Source organism: Hesperophylax consimilis, chromosome 19 (genome assembly GCF_061612785.1).
Source record: "Hesperophylax consimilis isolate HC1 chromosome 19, BYU_Hcon_1.0, whole genome shotgun sequence".
Lineage (NCBI taxonomy): Eukaryota > Metazoa > Arthropoda > Insecta > Trichoptera > Limnephilidae > Hesperophylax > Hesperophylax consimilis.
Window position 1 is genome coordinate 21,368,552 of NC_142854.1, and position 18,894 is coordinate 21,387,445.

The window sequence follows — 18,894 nt, forward strand, 5'->3', positions numbered from 1 at the left end:
AATATAAATAATTTTTTGGTCACTAGAAAAAAATATAAATAAAATTTATAAACATATATATTTAACAATGTTTAGTGTATAACAGTTACATATGTCGAAAAAGTAAAAACAGTAAACACAAAACACACTTGAAATGATTTTGTTGTAATGTTGATGTTTTACCAGCAGCAGGACTCACATGACTTACACTGACTTACACATACTTTTTAAATGTGTGTTGAACTGTCATTATGTTGGGTTAACATGGTGTAGGACTACTTTATTTCTCCCCACATATGGCAATACCGGCGCGAAGAAATCCGCTACTCAACGCAAGCGAACACGACAAGACGAATCTTCATACCGGTTTTAGCGTTCGAAACTGCCAGTCTTACTATCTTACTGCCACCGTTTCCGAGCTCTACGTAATTGTAAAAATCGTCCTCACGAATAAATCAAAACATCAACCGTGCAGTCACTCGTATCAATCTCCCATATCTCCTGAAGACCATTTACGGTTCTCAAATCAGCACTCATCGAGAGATTACAAGATTCTGGAGAAAAACGACTCACTCGTCTTCTAACCGGACTACAGCTCGATGATAGGAAAATATCTGGACTACTCCGACTCATGCATGAACTCGCTGCTCACATTTCGGCTGCAAAGGCAACCTCAACAGGTCTAGGCCACATTGGCCGCACTACCCGATGACAACCTGTTACAACTTGCGTCTGCAGCAGATAAAATTTTGGAAGGATACCAAAAACACAATGTGGAGCAGTAGACGAGAAACAGCGTAATGAAAATATTCCGAACGTAGATTTAAACGTATGTGCTGTACACCAGAGTTTGCAAGAGCAAATTGCGTCACTCACTCTCGAAGTCAAACAACTCAAAACTACTCGAAGAAAATGGCGTCATCCATCGACATCGTACCGGAATTCGGGGCGACGACCTCGTTCCAGGTCACGCGGTAGGCAAATATACAACAACAATACCTCAAATGGCTACTGCAAATATCATGTAAAATTCTGTGAAAAATCGTACTATTGCACTAAACCATATACTTTTAATAGCAACAAGTCGGGAAAAGACATCGGAAAACCGCAGTAGGGACGTGCGATTGTCCTCAACATACATGTCCTCTCTTCATCCATGAACTCATAAGGCAACAAAATTTTTTGATTGACAACGGTGCTGAGGTTTCCGTACTCCCAAGGTCAAGCAGGATCACTAAAAATACAGTCACCACGGAAATATGCCCCACCACGCTATACAGTGTTAATGGTAATACCATAAAAACATACGGGACCAGAACTATTGAACTTCAATTTGGACTTCAGCGTGAAATGAAGTGGAAATTTATCGTCGCCGACGTATCATGACCAATCTTAGGAGCAGACTTTCTACATCACTTTAACCTTAGCGTCAACCGTAAGAACGCAACATTAACGGACCAGTCCACTACAGATTGGAGGAATGAATTCTCAAGGACCCTCATCCGGCATCTCGACGTTATCTGCTAATCAGAAATACCGAGACATTTTAAAATAAATACCCTGCATTGACACGACCCGACATGAAGACTCCAGATGACAAAACATAATGTTACACATGTGATTGAAACAAGGGGACCACCTGTAACAGATCGAGCCCACAAGCTGGCACCGGATCTTTTGGAAGCGGCTAAAAAACAATTTAAATACCTTATGGAGCATGGAATGTGTCGGCCGTCAAAGAGTAGTTGGGTGAGCCCATTGCACATGGTTAAGAAACACAACGAAGAATGGCGCCCTTTTGGGGATTACATGCGTTGGAACGCGACTACGATCCCGGGCAAATACCCTTTTGCACAGCTCCACGATTTTTCGCATAAATTGACAAAGGCAAGAATATTCTCAGCGGTAGACTACGAGCCATAATAGAGCCGAGTATATAAAAACGCACGTTTTTTATTTTCGCTAATGTGGCTAATCAAAACAAAATTAAGATTAGTAAGTAGGAACTTTAATACTTACAGAGGTGCTAAATTATAAAACATACATTATTTATTATGAAATTTAAAAAAAATTAAATTAGTCTAGAATGTGTGCGTAAGTGTACCGCTAAATTTGACTTCCGTGAACAGGAGTGGTTACAATGGTGACATGAATAAGCTTTTTCTCCAGTATGGGTAAGAATGTGACGTTTTAAATGTCCCATATGAGTAGATGAATAGCTGCAGTAGGAACATGAATAGGGTTTTTCTCCAGTATGGGTGCGTAAGTGTACCGTTAAATCTGACTTCCGTGAGCAAGAGAAGTTACAATGGAGACAGGAATAAGGTTTTTCGCCAGTATGTGTGCGTAAGTGTACCGATAAATGTGACTTCTGTGAGCAAGAGTAGTTACAATGGGCACATGAATATGGTTTTTCCCCAGTATGAGTGAATAAGTGCATGTTTAAAAGATATTTTCGTGAAGAGGAATAGTTACAATGGTGACATGAATAAGGTTTTTCTCCAGTATGGGTAAGAATGTGATATTTTAAATGTCCCATTCGAGTACTTGAATAGCTGCAGTAGGAACATGAATAAGGTTTTTCTCCAGTATGGGTGAGTAAGTGCACCGTTAAATCTGACTTCCGTGAGCAAGTGTAGTTACAATGGAGACATGAATAAGGTTTTTCGCCAGTATGGGTTCGTATGTGTTCAGTTAAATGTGACTTCAGTGAGCAGGAGTAGTTACAATGGGGACATGAATAAGGTTTTTCGCCAGTATGGGTTCGTATGTGATGTTTTAAATCTCCCCTTCGATTACATGAATAGCTGCAGTAGGAACATGAATATGGTTTTTCTCCAGTATGGGTGCGTAAGTGTACCGTCAAATCTGACTTCCGTGAGCAAGAGTAGTTACAATGATGACATGAATAAGGTTTTTCCCCAGTATGAGTGAATAAGTGCCTGTTTAAAAGAGATTTTCGAGAGCAGGAGTAGTTACAATGGGAACATGAATAAGGTTTTTCACCAGTGTGGGTGCGTATGTGCAACGTTAAACCTGACTTCAGTGAGCAGGAGTAGTTACAATGGGGACATGAATAAGGTTTTTCCCCAGTATGGGTTCGTATGTGTTCAGTTAAATGTGACTTCAGTGAACAGGAGTAGTTACAATGGGGACATGAATAAGGTTTTTCGCCGGTATGGGTTCGTATGTGTTCAGTTAAATGTGACTTGCGTGAGCAAGAGTAGTTACAATGGGGACATGAATAAGGTTTTTCGCCAGTATGGCTGCGTAAGTGTACCGTTAAATCTGACTTGCGTGAGCAAGAGTAGTTACAATGGGAACATGAATAAGGTTTTTCGCCAGTATGGATGCGTAAGTGAACCGTTAAATGCGATTTGCTTACATAGGATTGGTTACAATGGGGACATGAATAAGGTTTTTCGCCAGTATGAGTGAATGAGTGCTTCTTTAAAAAAGATTTTTGTGAGCAAGAGTAGTTACAATGGGCACATGAATAAGGTTTTTCGCCAGTATGGGTGCGTAAATGCACTGTTAAATGTGATTTGTGTGAGCTGGAGTAGTTACAATGGAGACATGAAAGACGTTTTACTTCGGCATGTGTCTTCGGGACCACTATCACATCTGGAAAAGATGAAAGATAAAGCTCAATAAGTCAGTATTTATTATGAAACGATAAGATTATTAAAACTGATTCAGACGAAAAAAAATCCATTTTACCTGCAGTCTCTGTAATACTTTCAAATTGCTCTGAGCATTCCTTTTTAATATCTGGCAGGTCTATGTCTATTTCCGTATAAGGGATTTCCCCACCATCTTCTTCACGGGGTCCTGGTTTTTCCATGGGTACAGTCTCCCCATTAATGCTATCTGAAACAGAACATCAACAAAATGTTAATATTTATTTATATTCGGGATATCGACAGTTTAAATCTAATCAGTTTGTACATAAGGATTAAATAGTAAAATATAACCAATTATGGATTTCCTCATTGTGACTTTACCTCTACTGAGATAGCATTATATGGAATAAGTAAATTAAATTTGTGAGAAAGGAATATGAATTTAAAAAATTATGCAAAACAAAAGATAATATAAAACGAAAAATTTACAAAACAATACATTTATAGCTATGGAGAAAGGATGTATATAGAAATCAAATCATAATGGAGATATAAACAATAGAGACATAAACATTCTTCACAAACCATCAGAGAAATATTCTTTTATGGACTTCTTGTTTTTGGTAAGTTCGCAAATGAAAATATCATATCATATGTCTAATATTTGGAGTTATAATTGCAATAAAACAGAAGTTGTCAGCAAGAAAATTAACCACGAAACACAATAACATCGAACATCTTTTTGTGCAAATAAAGACTCCTCTCGAGAAAATTATATTTTGAACGGCCTATCTACCACCACTTTCTGTCCCTCAGTCATATAAAAACCACTGTGAAGCCATCGAAACAATTTCATCAAAATATCCTCACTTGAAAATTGTTATTCTTGGGGATTATAACTTACCAAACTTAATATGGAAAGCAAATAACTGTGGTCTCATCATAAACGAAAGTGAAAACGATCGTGCACGTGAAATTTTGGACATTGTAAACTTTCTAAACTTTCATCAACATAATTTTATATATAACAGTAACAATCGCTCATTAGACTTAGCTTTATCAAACTATCCTAAAATGTCTGTTGAACTCTCAAATGATCCACTTCTACCTATAGATAATCATTATCCTCCCCTATACATTAAATTCAATATGACATGTGATAATGAAAGGAAACCTTCACAAAGCGTCCTTAACTTTAAACGAGCCAACTTCGACTCAATTAACTGCCATCTCTCAAATACAGACTGGTCTTTTTTATCCGATGAAAGCGTTGATGAATCGTTAGATAAAATTTATTTATATTTTTCTAATGCTATTGAATCCTATGTACCTTTTTACACAACGAGAAGCTATGCCTACCCGGTTTGGTTTTCATCAGAGCTTACAGCCTCTCTTCAGCAAAAAAAGAGTCAACACAAAAAATTCAAACAAAGTAAATCCATAAATGATTATATAATCTTTAGCGAAACTAGGAAAAAATGTAAAGATCTTTCCAAACAATGTTAAAAAATGTACATAACCTCTGTCGAGGACACTGTCTTTAAATCCAAAAACCTTTGGAATTTTCTTAAAAAAATGAACAATGAAAACACAGACTACCCGCCCATAATGCAAATGAATGGAATCAGTGCAAACAATACACAGGACATTGTAAACCTTTTTTCGGACTTCTTCAAAAATGTATATGATGAAGACACTCCAGATGATAAAAAACAAATTTAATATGACCACAAACTTAACAAACTGCCAAATCACACAAAAGTATTGCGAACAAAAATTACTTTCCTTAGACACTGACAAATCCGCTGGCCCAGACAACATTCCACCAATATTCCACAAAAAATGCTCTAATACATTATCTAAACCACTCACATTACTATTTAACCGTCTCTTGTCCCTTGGACATTTTCCAGCCGCTGGAAATTTAGCTTCATTACACCGATCTACAAAAAAGGAGACGATACTGACATAGCTAATTATTGCCCCATTTGTATACAGTCAGTACTGCCAAAGCTTTTTGAATCATTGGTCCTTGATGAAATCTATCCCAAATTAATAAAATTAATTAATCAAAAACAGCACGGTTTTATCAAAGGAAGATCCACCGAAACTCACTTAATGGTATTTCAAAACTTCATTTTACAATCATTTGCAGAAAATAAACAAGTCGACTGTATATATACAGACTTTTCGAAGGCATTCGACAAAGTATCCCATAAACTACTAATCCAAAAACTATTTGCTCTAGGAATAAGGGTTAACATGCTAAAATGGTTTAGTAGCTATTTGTCAAATCGTAAACTGTTCGTTAAAATAAAATCTTGGATGTCGAAAGCTTTCCGGGCTACCAGTGGCCTACCGCAAGGTAGTCACCTTGGCCCGGATTTGTTCCTCATTTTCATCAATGATATAACCAATTGCTTCAACGATGTCGAGGTATTGCTCTTTGCAGCTGACATCAAACTATAAAAGAAAATAACTGATATAAATCATTGCCATATACTACAGTCAAATATTAGTAAGTTTAGAGATTGGTGCGTTCAAAATAATTTATTTTCAAATGTAGTAAAGTGCAAAACCTTGACTTTCTTCAGAAACAAAAATTCTGTTTTATTCGAATATTTCATCAATAACATAGCTTTAGAAAGAGTAACGGAAATAAGAGATCTTGGAATTATTTTGGACCATAAACTAAGTTTCACCAATCATGTCCATCAAATTGTGAACAAAAGTATGACAACACTAGGCTTCGTATTAAGAACAACTAAAAACTTTAATTCTTTACAAGCCTTTAAACTATTAGACGTATCTCTAGTAAGAAGTCTAATTGAATATAACTCAGTAGTTTGGTCTCCATCTTACAAAATTCACATTAACAACATTGAGCGAATACAAAAAAAATTCTACGTTTTATAAATTTTAAATTAAATATCCCTGTCGAAGACTTAAAATACAATTTCTTATTAAATACTCTAAAAATACATACATTAGAAGATGGCGTAAAATAAACGATTTAACGTTCTTATTCAAAATACTTAACTCTAAATTCGACTGTTGTGAACTCCTGCAACTTATAAACATACATACATCCACAGTAACAACACGACAAAATACAATATTCTACAGCAGCACACATAAGCGTAACTACATTGCCCACTCTCCGATACAACGACTTCACACCATGGGAAATCATTACTTGGGTGATGTTGGTATATTCAATACCAACTTGGCAAGTTTTGTGGATCATTTAAAACATTTATTTCAACAATACCTACTCCTAAACACATCATGTAAACCTACAAATAGCTGTAATTTTCTGTTTTTGTCTCTTGTGTTTGCATGACTTGTTTCATAGCTTTTATTAAATGTAATTTTTTTTGTAACTTTTAAAGTATCTGTCAAATTAAAATTATGTATACTACCAACCATGTAAAAGCCCTCTGGGCGTTAAATAAATAAATAAATATCAAAGGTACATTGAATTAGCTTAAACATGAAATACCGTGAAAAAGAAGGGACATTATAATTCAAATATTAAAAATGGAAAGTAAAATAAATTCACGTTAATTTATTGTAAGTATAAAGGTTGGTTCTTTGCCGTTTGTTTAAAGATTATTTAAACTATTTATTGGGTAAGTTTATATTATAATATTATCTTGTTTATATTCAATATTTGAATATAAACAAGATAATATTTCATTTTTAAACATTAAATATTTTTACAAAAAACATAACATTTCTTTATAAATTCATTCATTCTTCAGACTTTCAGACATTTCATCATTCCATTTTACCTGCAGTCTCGGTAACACTTTCAGAGTGCTCTGAGCATTCCATTTTAATATCTGGCAAATCAAAAAAAATTATGGCATCAGAGGCTCTATCCCTGAGCATTACCTCAGGGTGGCTCTTATAAAGACACATCGATTATCTCTCGAGGGGTGGAGTCAGCTATCATTTGTTGCTACTATCATTCCGAACCATACATGGGGTTCAGTAAAGACATGGGAGTCAGGTTTCAGTGTTATATTATAGCAAAGGGCAACGTTACAACAAACAAAGGATTATCATATAGAACACATCTTATACTCATGGGGCACGGAAAATATTACGGATACAAAATATAATCCTAACTTTGTTCAATTTCTCAATCTAAATTTAAGTTGCAAAATCGGAACTGAATTTATTAAGGCACATGGAAAGGGGATAAGATGGTCTAGTTTACATGGTTTTTAAGTCGGTGAGCGAAGTTAAGGCGGCCTTTGTCCACGTGAAACGTAAGCGACGACACATGTGCGTGCGAGTTAGTTTCGCTGAGAAGTTCGGCCAGGAGTTTAAACTTTGTCGTTTTGTTAAAAGGCAAGGATTTTAGTGTAATTTTAAAAACGTAAGTTTGGATATTCCCTTGAATCTGGATTGCTTCTGGGGCGCGGGACCACAACCCGAAGCAGCGTGTTGACATGCTGAGGTCAGGATTCCGAAAGAGGACGAGGCCGGCGAGCGAGGGCTGATGGCTTGGGCGATTAGTTCTGTTTCTTACCGCGCGGAACGCTGATGGCGAAAATTTAGTGACCGGCAGGTGCTGCTACTTGCGGCGATCGAAGAGCGAAGAGTAGCGTATTTAACTATTATTATTATTTAATACGATATGAACCGAACAAATGTGTCACCGCTTCTTTTACCATCTCTTGAAACTTATGAATAGGGTGTTTCTGATTATTTTCAAAATTATCCCCTTGTAAAAAGACCATAGTCTTATTTATGTAGTCACTTTTATCCATAATAATAACACTGTCAAATAAAACTCAAACATATAACCAAAGATAATTGTTACAAAGGTAAATCAAAGAAACATAAAATAATGACATCACAAAGCGATAAACAGTTAAGAGAACCTTTCTTCGAAAAATGAATAAGGTTTTCATGTTATATGGGTACGTATATGATTCTTTAATTATTCTTTCTGAAAACATTTATATTAAAGTCGGAACATGAATGATTTTTCTCATGAGCGGGTCAAATCTAACTCCTCGTGAACATGAATAACTGCAGTCAGAACATGGATAAGATTAATTTCCATTATTGGTGCACGCTATATACGTACACATACACAATGATAAGTGTGACGTTAGTGAGCAGGAGAGTTAACAGTTGGAACATGAATAAGGTTTTTAAGTCAAGTATGGGTAAGAACTTGACTATATAATATAATATATACGCCGTCGGTTCCTCACTGCGGCTTCTATATGAAAAAGCTGAGGATCCGGCATCGGGATGTACTCCACGTCATACGGGGGCTCGATGTTAACAAAGCTAGTGGACCTGATGGAATACCTGCCCTGGTATTGCAGAGGTGTGCTGCGGAAATAGTTCCAGTTTTGACAAAGCTCTTCAAAATATAATACCAAGTAATATAATAACAATACAATACCAAGTGTCACAGTGAACACATACTTTTTTTGCTCCACAAAATTTAACAGTAAACATTAATCTAAGGACTCTATGTAGTGATTTTTATTACAAAAACTCAACTAAAATCTAAACTTAAACAGTGAAATAATAGTTGCAGCTGACTAACTGGTAACTCTTTATTTATAACTTAATATCTCAAATCTCAACTGTCACCAGAGCGCATTAGACACACACAAACAAACGCCATACAGAAGGAAGTACTACTGACATACACATTCAGAGTATCGTAGTGTGCAAGTGAATTGCCCATCTAACTTGTCACAGACAACTCAAGTGCAGGGTTGTCACCGCTATATTATATAAAATAAAATTAAAATAATTTTATAAATTCCAACTTGCAAGATGAGTGCCACAGATGCTCTTTCTTATATCAATAAAGCGAAAGAAGAAATTAGTGCTCTATACAGTAACATAACGGATCCCGCTTTAAAACTAACTAAAGATCAGATGACCAAACTACTCAATAAACTGTCCAACCTCTCTGGCACTATGTTGGATGTAGGTGTAAAAGTTGGAATTCTCGAGGGACAGGTCAAGTCGTACGAGCACATGGTCTCTTCAAAATTGATAGATTCAAACTCATCACAAGAATCCACAAACTCATCAACTGTATCAATGTGTGAAGCTGCCGATGAGCTCGAAGAGAGGAAAAAACGGTCAAAAAACATAATTATTTTTAACTTCCCTGAAAGCTCAGCCAGTTCCCATATAGAAAAAAATACTGATGATACAACGAGAATCTTAACCACACTAACAACTCTTAAATCATCCATCACCCGAGCCAACATAACAACTTTTCGTCTGGGAATCACAAAACCTGACAAACCTCGACCTCTTAAAGTCATCCTTGACAGTTCCATCCAAGCCATAGACATACTGAAGAAAAAGAACAACATAACCGAATACCCCGGTATTAAAATTTATTCAGACCAAACCCCAGCTCAAAGAAACTATCTCACCAAGCTACGTTTAACACTAGAACAAAGAACCAAAGATGGTGAGATTGGACTCACAATAAAATACAAAAATAATAAACCTGTTATTGTAAATAGTAACTCAAAAAACTAAAACCTATCATGGCTTACTATCAGAATATCAGAGGCTGCCGCACAAAACTTAATGAGCTAAGATCATCGATTCCAATCCATCCCTTTCATATATATTTCCTGACTGAAACTTGGTTGGATCCGTCCTTTAACACAGAAGAACTAGGCTTCATTTCACACAACACCTACCGCTTAGATAGAAGTACCGCCACCAGCACCAAATCAAGAGGAGGAGGTGTATTAATATCAGTCACCAAATCTATAACTTCATCCAGGCTAAAATGCAAACACAAAAATATAGAACAAATTTTCCTACTACTCAAGACGAACCTAGGAAAAATCATTCTTGGATGTGTTTATATTCCTCCCGGATCAATAACACAAATTTACGTAAACCACATTGAAGATGTAGAGGCCCTCAAGCTCAAATATCCGGAAGCTAGAATGCTGCTAATCGGCGACTACAATACTCCCAATACAGACTGGATTACCCATAGCGATAACTCAACAACTCATTTTAATACATCTGCTAATGCTCGTGAAATTATAAATATGTCAAATTTCCTAGGTCTTAAACAAATTAATAACGTATACAACTCTAATCACCATTTACTAGATCTTGCATTTAGTAGCGATCCTTCAGTAAAATTATGTAAATCCATAGACCTTCTTCCCGAAGATTCCCACCATCCTCCCTTAAACATCACCATTACTAACAACTTCCTAAACATTTACTCTAATAGTGTTCCTAAATATTCATACAATTTTGCAAGGGCAGATTATCCACTCATAACAAAATACTTAGAAAGTACAGACTGGTCCTTTTTAGACAAAAACACAAATGTTAACCAAAATCTTGAATCTTTTTACTCCATCATCAACACGGCTATTGAAAAATATGTTCCCTTAATTCAATTCAAACCATCAAAGTTCCCCAAATGGTTTAATAATGACTTAAAACACTTAATAATTAACAAAAAAATCTGGCACAAAAATTTCAAAGAGAGCAACTCTATCTCAGACTACAAAATATTTCATAAATATAGAACTGACTGTAAAAAGCTCTCCAAAAAATTATATCAAACATACATACTCAACACAGAAAAGTCTATTCCTTCAAATACCAAAAACTTTTTTACACATGTAAACTCACTAAGAAAAAACAAACCTAGCCTACCAACATACATGTATTTCGAAGGGAAAAGTAGTAGTGATACTAATGACATCGTTAATTTGTTTGCCGACTTCTTCAAAAATGTTTACGATAATGATATCCCAAATGTTCAACTTCCACCCTTTCATCCAAAGGAATCGGTCCACATTCCCGCTTTACATATAAATGTTCCTGATGTTATACGCAAAATAAAAACACTCGACTTAAAGAAAAAAGCGGGTCCTGACAAAATTAGTCCTGCCTTTCTAATTAACTGTGCATCAATAATAGCCAATCCACTATGTCATATATTTAACCAATCATTAAATTCTGGATGCTTCCCCGACCTATGGAAAAATTGCTATCTAACACCTGTATTTAAAAAAGGCGATATTCATGATGTCACTAATTACCGACCCATCTGCATGCTCTCAACTATCCCCAAACTGTTTGAAAAACTTATCCTCGATAAAATCTCCATACATATTAACAACATCATTGTAACTAATCAACATGGATTTATGCCAGGCAGATCCACACTAACAAATCTCTCCTTATATGAAAATTTTATAGCATGTTCACTCGAAAACAAAACCCAAGTCGACTCAATATATACAGACTTTGTAAAAGCGTTTGACAAAGTTAACCATAAAATTCTTCTTAATAAACTTAGTCAAATCGGAATTGAGGGTAAACTATTGGAATGGATAAAAAGCTACTTAACAAATAGAAATCTACAAGTAAAAAATAATTCTAACCTTTCACACAAATTCATAGCTACTAGCGGTGTACCCCAAGGGTCACATTTAGGCCCAATACTGTTTCTCCTTTTCATAAACGATATTGTTACTGTATTTGATAAAAATGTTGAAGTGCTACTTTTTGCCGATGACCTTAAACTATTTAAAATTATAAAAACAATAAATGACTGTATTCAAATTCAATTAAATTTAAATAAACTTCAAGATTGGTGCAAAACTAACAAACTTTATCTCAATATTAGTAAATGCCACATTATAAGATTTTTTAGAACAACACAACCCCTTAACTATCAATACAAAATTAATAATGTTTCTCTCGCCTCTGTAAGTGAAATTAACGATCTCGGCATTATTTTCGATTCAAAATTTAACTTTCTTTCACATGTAGAAACAGTCACCAACAAAGGACTAAAAATGCTCGGCTTCATTCTCCGAAATGGCAGAGACTTTAAAAATATTTCAACACTAAAAATCTTATATTCCTCACTTGTTCGAAGTCAAATCGAATATAATTCTCCTATTTGGTGTCCTTACTTTAAAATCCACTCCGACTCTATTGAAAAAATTCAGCATAAATTCCTAAGATACATTAACTATAAACTCGGTCTACCTATAGAATCAATAAATTACAATCACTTGATGAAAGAATTAAACTTACTTAAACTCTCAGATAGAAGACTTATTTCCGATTTGACTTTTATTTTTAAAATTGTCAATGGTATTATAGACAGCCCTGATATATTAAGCCTAATTACCTTCCATATACCCACTAGAACCACTCGATCCAAAATTCTTTTTAATTTCAATAACAATATCAGGACTGAGTCATTTAGAAACTCGCTTATACCTAGATTGCATGCAGTTGGCAATGCTTTCTCAGAAGTAGTAGGTGTGTTCAACTGCACGGAATATAGTTATAAGAAGGCTATAATAACATACCTCTGTCGTAATTATCAAAGTTATTAGGCATAATACCATTCTATCCATAAGTTATCACAGAACCTAAACTATGCACTTACATCAGATATCAGACAGAAGAGTGTTATCTAATAATTTTATATACTTAATCAAAACTATAATTTTTCCCAAAATTGTTATGAGATGTCTTTCTGACAGCCCTGTTTCAATAGAGCTAACTCTTAGTTCTCAGCAAATTCAACCAAATCCAATATTGAAGGTAACAATAACCTCAATACTAAATTACTGTACGGATTGAAAATAAAAATGCTATTGTACCTATGTATACCAGATGTTATTCTTGTTTAATTTTCAATATAATTTCTCAGTAATTATTCTGTTTAACATAATACTGTTTCGCTCCTGTGAACCACTGTAAACATAACTCATGTATATTGTAAAAGCCTTTTACGGCGTCTAAATAAATAAATAAATAAATAAATAAAATGTCCCTGAAGTGTGGCACTGTGCCCTTTGGTTGGAAAAAAGCGGTAATTCACCCTATTCCCAAGAAAGGTGACCGCTCCAACCCGGCCAACTACCGCCCCATAGCGATCACATCAGTTCTGTCCAAAGTGATGGAACGTGTGATCAACGACAAACTGCTTACATACCTCGAGAAGAACAAAATTATCAATGACCGTCAATACGGATTCCGGCGGAACCGCTCGTGCGGTGATCTTCTCGCGTATGTGACGCATGTTTGGGGGCGTTGCCTGGAACGTCACGGTGAGACCCAAACGGTCGCACTAGACATATCCAAGGCCTTTGACCGGGTCTGGCACCGAGGACTTGTCAACAAATTGCATTCTTACGGACTTCCCGCATCCCTGTGTACGTGGATTGCTGACTTTTTAAGGGATAGGTCGATTCAGGCGGTTGCTGACGGTTTCACCTCTTCCTCGCACTCCATAAATGCTGGCGTCCCACAGGGATCGGTTCTGTCTCCGACTTTGTTTTTGTTGCACATCAATGACCTTTTGACATGTGCACCGATTCATTGTTACGCGGATGACAGTACAGTTCATGATAGCTTTTTGTTTGACAAGCCCCCAAAGGGCACACAAACTCCAACGGCTCGGAGGGCTTTGAAGCAGAGAATGGACGGTTATCTCGAGAGTATTTCCTCCTGGGGTAAAAATAATCTCGTCGAATTTAATGTTTCAAAGACCCAATCCTGTCTGATTACGTCTAAAAGGGATCCAAATGATAATCTAGTCTCCTTCAACGGAAGCAATCTTCCGAACAGGCCTTCCATTGATATGCTTGGTGTAACTATAAGTGACCAGCTCAGGTACGGGGGCTCCATCGAAGCCAGAGTAAAGTTGGCCTCTCAGAAGCTGGGCGTACTGTACAGGGCCCGCAGATACTTTAATAGTACACAACTGCTCACCCTGTACAAATCGCAAGTGCGCCCTACTGTCGAATTTGGCAGCCATCTCTGGTCTGGAGCCCCAAAATACCTGAAAAAAACCCTTGACTCTGTGCAGAAACGGGCGGTCCGTTTGATAGATTCCCCAATCTTAACAAACGGACTGCAATCTTTAGAGCACAGGCGTCAGGTAGGTATGCTGTCCTTGTTCTATCGGTATAACAATGGAAGATGCTCTGAGGAACTAGCGTCATTGATCCCTTCGGCACCGGTGCGTAGTCGGGATACACGCCAAACGCGCGCCCAACATTTGTACACAGTTGACACTTGTCACATGAGAACGGGTCGCTTCTACGATTCGTTCTTAAGTTCAACAGCTCGGCTGTGGAACGAACTGCCGGCCTCTGTGTTTCCTCCCTCCTACAACATGGGACTCTTCAAGACCCATGTTCACTCCTTCCTCTCCTCAAAAAGACCCTCCACACAGCATCCCCCAAGATGACATAGGCCCTGAGGGAAATTATTTTCTTCAGGGCCTCCTGTGTGGAGTAAATATAAAAATAAAAAAAAAAATATATAAATTTACAATGGGAACAGGGATATAGTTTTTCTCCAGTATGGTTAAAAACGGGCCTTTTTAGTTTACGCCGACTTTTTAATCCTTTTGAGAACATTAATATTTGCAGTAGGATCATGAATAAGGTGTTAATCCCGTAAGTGCACTGTTAACGCTGACTTGTATGAGCAGGTTTAATTATAATGGGAACTCATGAATAAGGTTTTTTCCAAATGGAATTCACGAATTTTCAATTACATAACCTGAATAGCTGCAGTAGGAACATTAAGGTTTAAGTCCAGTATGGATGAGTAAGTGCACTTTTAAATGTGATTTTCAAATTCCCCTGATAAAAACATGAAACATTTACAAATTTCTCATTACAGAACCTGAATAGCTGCAGTAGGAACATGCAAGTAGAAACATGAATAATGTTTAATTTCAGAATCAGTGCGTAAGTGAACTGTTAATGCTGACATGTGTTAGCAGCAGTAATCACAATGAGAACATGAATGAGTGCGAACGTGCTTTGTTAATTCTGACTTCTGTGCGCATAAGTAGTTACAATGAGAACACGAATAAGGTTTTTCTCCAGTATGGGTGCGTACGTACACCGTTAAATGTGACTTGCGTGAGTACAAGTAGCTACAATGGGAACATGAATAAGATTTATCTCCAGTAAGGTTACGAATGGGCACTGTTAAATTTGATTTGCGTGAGAAGGAGTAGTTACAATGGAAACATGGATACGGTTTTTCTCCAGTATGGGTGCGTAAGTGGGCTATTAAATGTGATTTGCATGAGCATGAGTAGTTACAGTGTGTACATAAATAAGGTTTTTCTTCTGGATGCGTCTTCAGGTCCGTTATCATGTCTTAAAAAGATGACAGATAACGCTCAATATGTACGTATCTATAATAACTAGATAGTATCTATAATAAATTATTTAAAACGAATTCAGAAAAACGAAATTCGTTTTTACCTGCAGTCTCGAGAATACTTCCAGACTTTTCTAAGTATTCCTTTTTTATATCTGGCAGGTCTATGTTTATTTCCGCGTAAGTGATTGCCCCTCCATCTTTTTCTCGGGGTTCTGATTTTGCTTTGATGGGTACAGTCTCCAGATTAATGCTACCTGGAATAATAAAATAATAACAAATTTATAGGCTACTTACAGTTGATAAGCGGATACAAAATTCCATTGTATGGAAATCCGTAATCCGATAGCTTTATTATGTCGAAATAGATCTGAGATACAGTAAAGAAGTTATTTTTTCTATAAAGAAATAGATCTCAAACATGCAGTTAGAAAATAAAAAAAATAACTATTATTGCCGTTGCGATTAGAGATAATAATTGTTATTTTCTAATGGCCTACAATTTTCTTGTTATCAACAGTGAGATATTTCTACTAAAATACCAAGAGCAATGTATTTTGAAAATGAGTTTTCCATACGTACACGCAGCTTGACGATGCCGAAAGAATCCTAGTAAGGTTATGCATGGAGATACGCGGGAATGTCCGTAAAAACAAAGTTATCTACAGAATTTTAGAATTCCCTGATATACGTCGACAGTAAATATTACAAATATAATTGATTGTATTAAACTAGCTTAGCGAAGTCATTTTATAATGTTGACGTAGTTTGTTGCACAAAGATTAAAAATTTCGTGGTAAATAAACTTGTTGTGAGTATTCTGAATTGTGTGACTTTACAGAGGTTGTAGATAAGAGATTTCTAACTCTTCCCGGGGCGCAAAATTTTGGGTTTTGAATTGAGAAAATGTTTATTTACTTATAACATGCATTAACTTATAATCCAAAAGAATTTAAGGAGTGAGATGATTTTGTGTTACAGCTTATAGCTTCAGGAATTAGAAACTGTTTGTTGGCATAATAAGTTAAACGGTTTCTTAGATTGCCACTTGGAAAAATGTATAAGTACCGCGCTATATTATAGGCGATAAAAGGGAGAGTCAAACACAAGTAGGGGTTGTTACTGCGCCCATCTGAAACACAAACAGATGGATAATGCCACTTACTGGTTTGCTGAACACTTTCGCCAGACGGCAAACATTCCTTTTTCACATGAGGAAGGTAGATTTCTATATCAGTAAACGCCTGTCTTTCACCTGAGCCTTCTTCCTGCGACCATAGTTCAGTTGTGACGGTATCATTATGTGGGATGGGAAGATCCATGGCTTTACTGTGATAGGGTCCTTTGATGTGATAGTAATTAGTCTCAGCTGAAAATAAGTAACGTCTGTATCAAAACTTATCTACATCATAAAATAATTTGTTGTTGAAAAAATCAGTATGATTCTTAAGCAATTCACATTTCATTAGAGTTTACTAAAAGCTAATCGAGCCACAAAATAAGTGTGCTGTTTTTGAAAATGTATATGATGTTCACTCGGGGTAATTAGATGAACTTACTAGTCACTTGGTTTTAATGTGTGACAGCGGCCGTAAATCAACAATGAACAAACTCATTTAATCTCATCTGTCACGTGTTTACACGGTAAGTCTTGGGTAGCTTAGTATGTTATAACGCTGTCAAAACTAATCAATCAAGAGCTTGGCGATATATTCTTACAATAAACAAGCACCAATCTACGAGTATAAGTGTTACTTTGTTAACATAAGTAGAACCTACTTACATGCACGGCAAAGCGCGGTAGTCAATTTCAAGGCGTTGAAGAAACGTCACAGGGAATTCGAAGCACTTCAATTTTTAAATTATTGCTTTAAAATTGTGTTCGTGGTTGAAATAAACTCAAGTGGTATAAATTTTACATAATTGTTATTAAGTTTATATGTTATTACTTTAGAAAGACGGTGCAATTGTTACTGATGTGAGGGAAGCACATAAATAAACCATAAATCAACTATCTATAGATTGATAACTCCGCCCTCTTTCCATACGTTTGGTTTGGTCAAGTTTTAACCTTAGATCTGGCAAATTTGTAGACAACACGCATCGATGACGTCACAACACACCATCGACAAAGGATAGAGGATATTTAAAAAAAAGGCTCAACCATAGACAGTATAATTCTGATTCGGAACCTACCGAAAACCAAATTCATTAGCCTAAAACATATGTAAAATGTCACCCAAGACCACAAGGTCCCATCTGACAAAACCCTGTCCTAAAAAAGAAATGAGCTTTAAAGTATCTTCCTTTACAGCTCATTTTCTCAGGACAACGTTTTATCAGAAGGAAGCTGAAAAACAAACTCATAATTACATGTACAATAATTTTATTTTTTAAATATAAACATGAAATACAATAATATATATTGATAACAGACTTTTCTGCAGGCCTTTTTAAGGCATACAATTCCGTAGTACATTATTTTGATATTCTAATAAGTTCTCGCCAGCGTTAGCAATGTAAGCGGCCAAAAATAATCTTTATGTCGACTTTTCTCTGCTTTTTATCAATATGTGTCAATGCATGTGGTATTTATATAAACCTTACTCTTTATATAAATAAATTCTCTAAATGATGCTGAAAACCATATCGAAATCAATCACATAGTTAAGAAGAACTAAGCGCACAATCAGACAGACGCGAATGTCACTTTATTTTACACTATAGATAATGGATTCCAACACGAATTGTCAGTATCCAAAATAGAAATATTAATTACATGTTCTTAACTTCAATTTCAAAATATCTTTTGTTGTTTTACAAGCTATATTTATTTAAAAGCTTTTATTATGTACACGATTTTTATTTCTTATATTATGGTTTATGTATTATGATTTGAATTATACCATGTAAAAGTCAAAAGGCGTTACTATTGTTGTTCGTCTAGTTAGGGCCGGCCCTGAGCCAAATGGCGCATGGCACAAGTAAAATTTTAGCGCTCCTTTTCAAAACCAGTAGATTCCTAGGCCTTAGGTAGTAGATAGGCGATCACTGTAATCAATTATATTTTGATGATTTGTATGTATGCGTAGCGTGG

The 18,894-nt window shown here is 36.0% G+C and overlaps 1 protein-coding gene across 1 annotated transcript; it reads right to left on the bottom strand.

The window, feature by feature from the left end:
- Positions 1-661: 661 nt before the first annotated feature.
- On the bottom strand, positions 662-17,119 carry LOC149414979 (uncharacterized). The gene is made up of 6 exons (XM_089642961.1): positions 16,963-17,119; positions 15,902-16,054; positions 3,793-3,849; positions 3,572-3,603; positions 2,707-3,427; positions 662-711 (listed from the first exon to the last, which is right to left on the bottom strand). The coding sequence occupies exons 1-6, from the start codon at positions 17,117-17,119 to the stop codon at positions 662-664; spliced, it is 1,170 nt and encodes a 389-aa protein (XP_089499087.1).
- Positions 17,120-18,894: the final 1,775 nt, after the last annotated feature.

Excerpts from the sequence above, each read along its gene's own strand:
- LOC149414979 (XM_089642961.1), bottom strand. The coding sequence starts at position 17,119 with ATGGATCTTCCCATCCCACATAATGATACCGTCACAACTGAACTATGG. Across the intron at positions 16,055-16,962 it reads CGAAAGTGTTCAGCAAACCA|GTAGCATTAATCTGGAGACT; the intron begins GTAAGTGGCATT and ends TTATTATTCCAG. Across the intron at positions 3,850-15,901 it reads AAGTATTCTCGAGACTGCAG|ATAGCATTAATGGGGAGACT; the intron begins GTAAAAACGAAT and ends GTTCTGTTTCAG.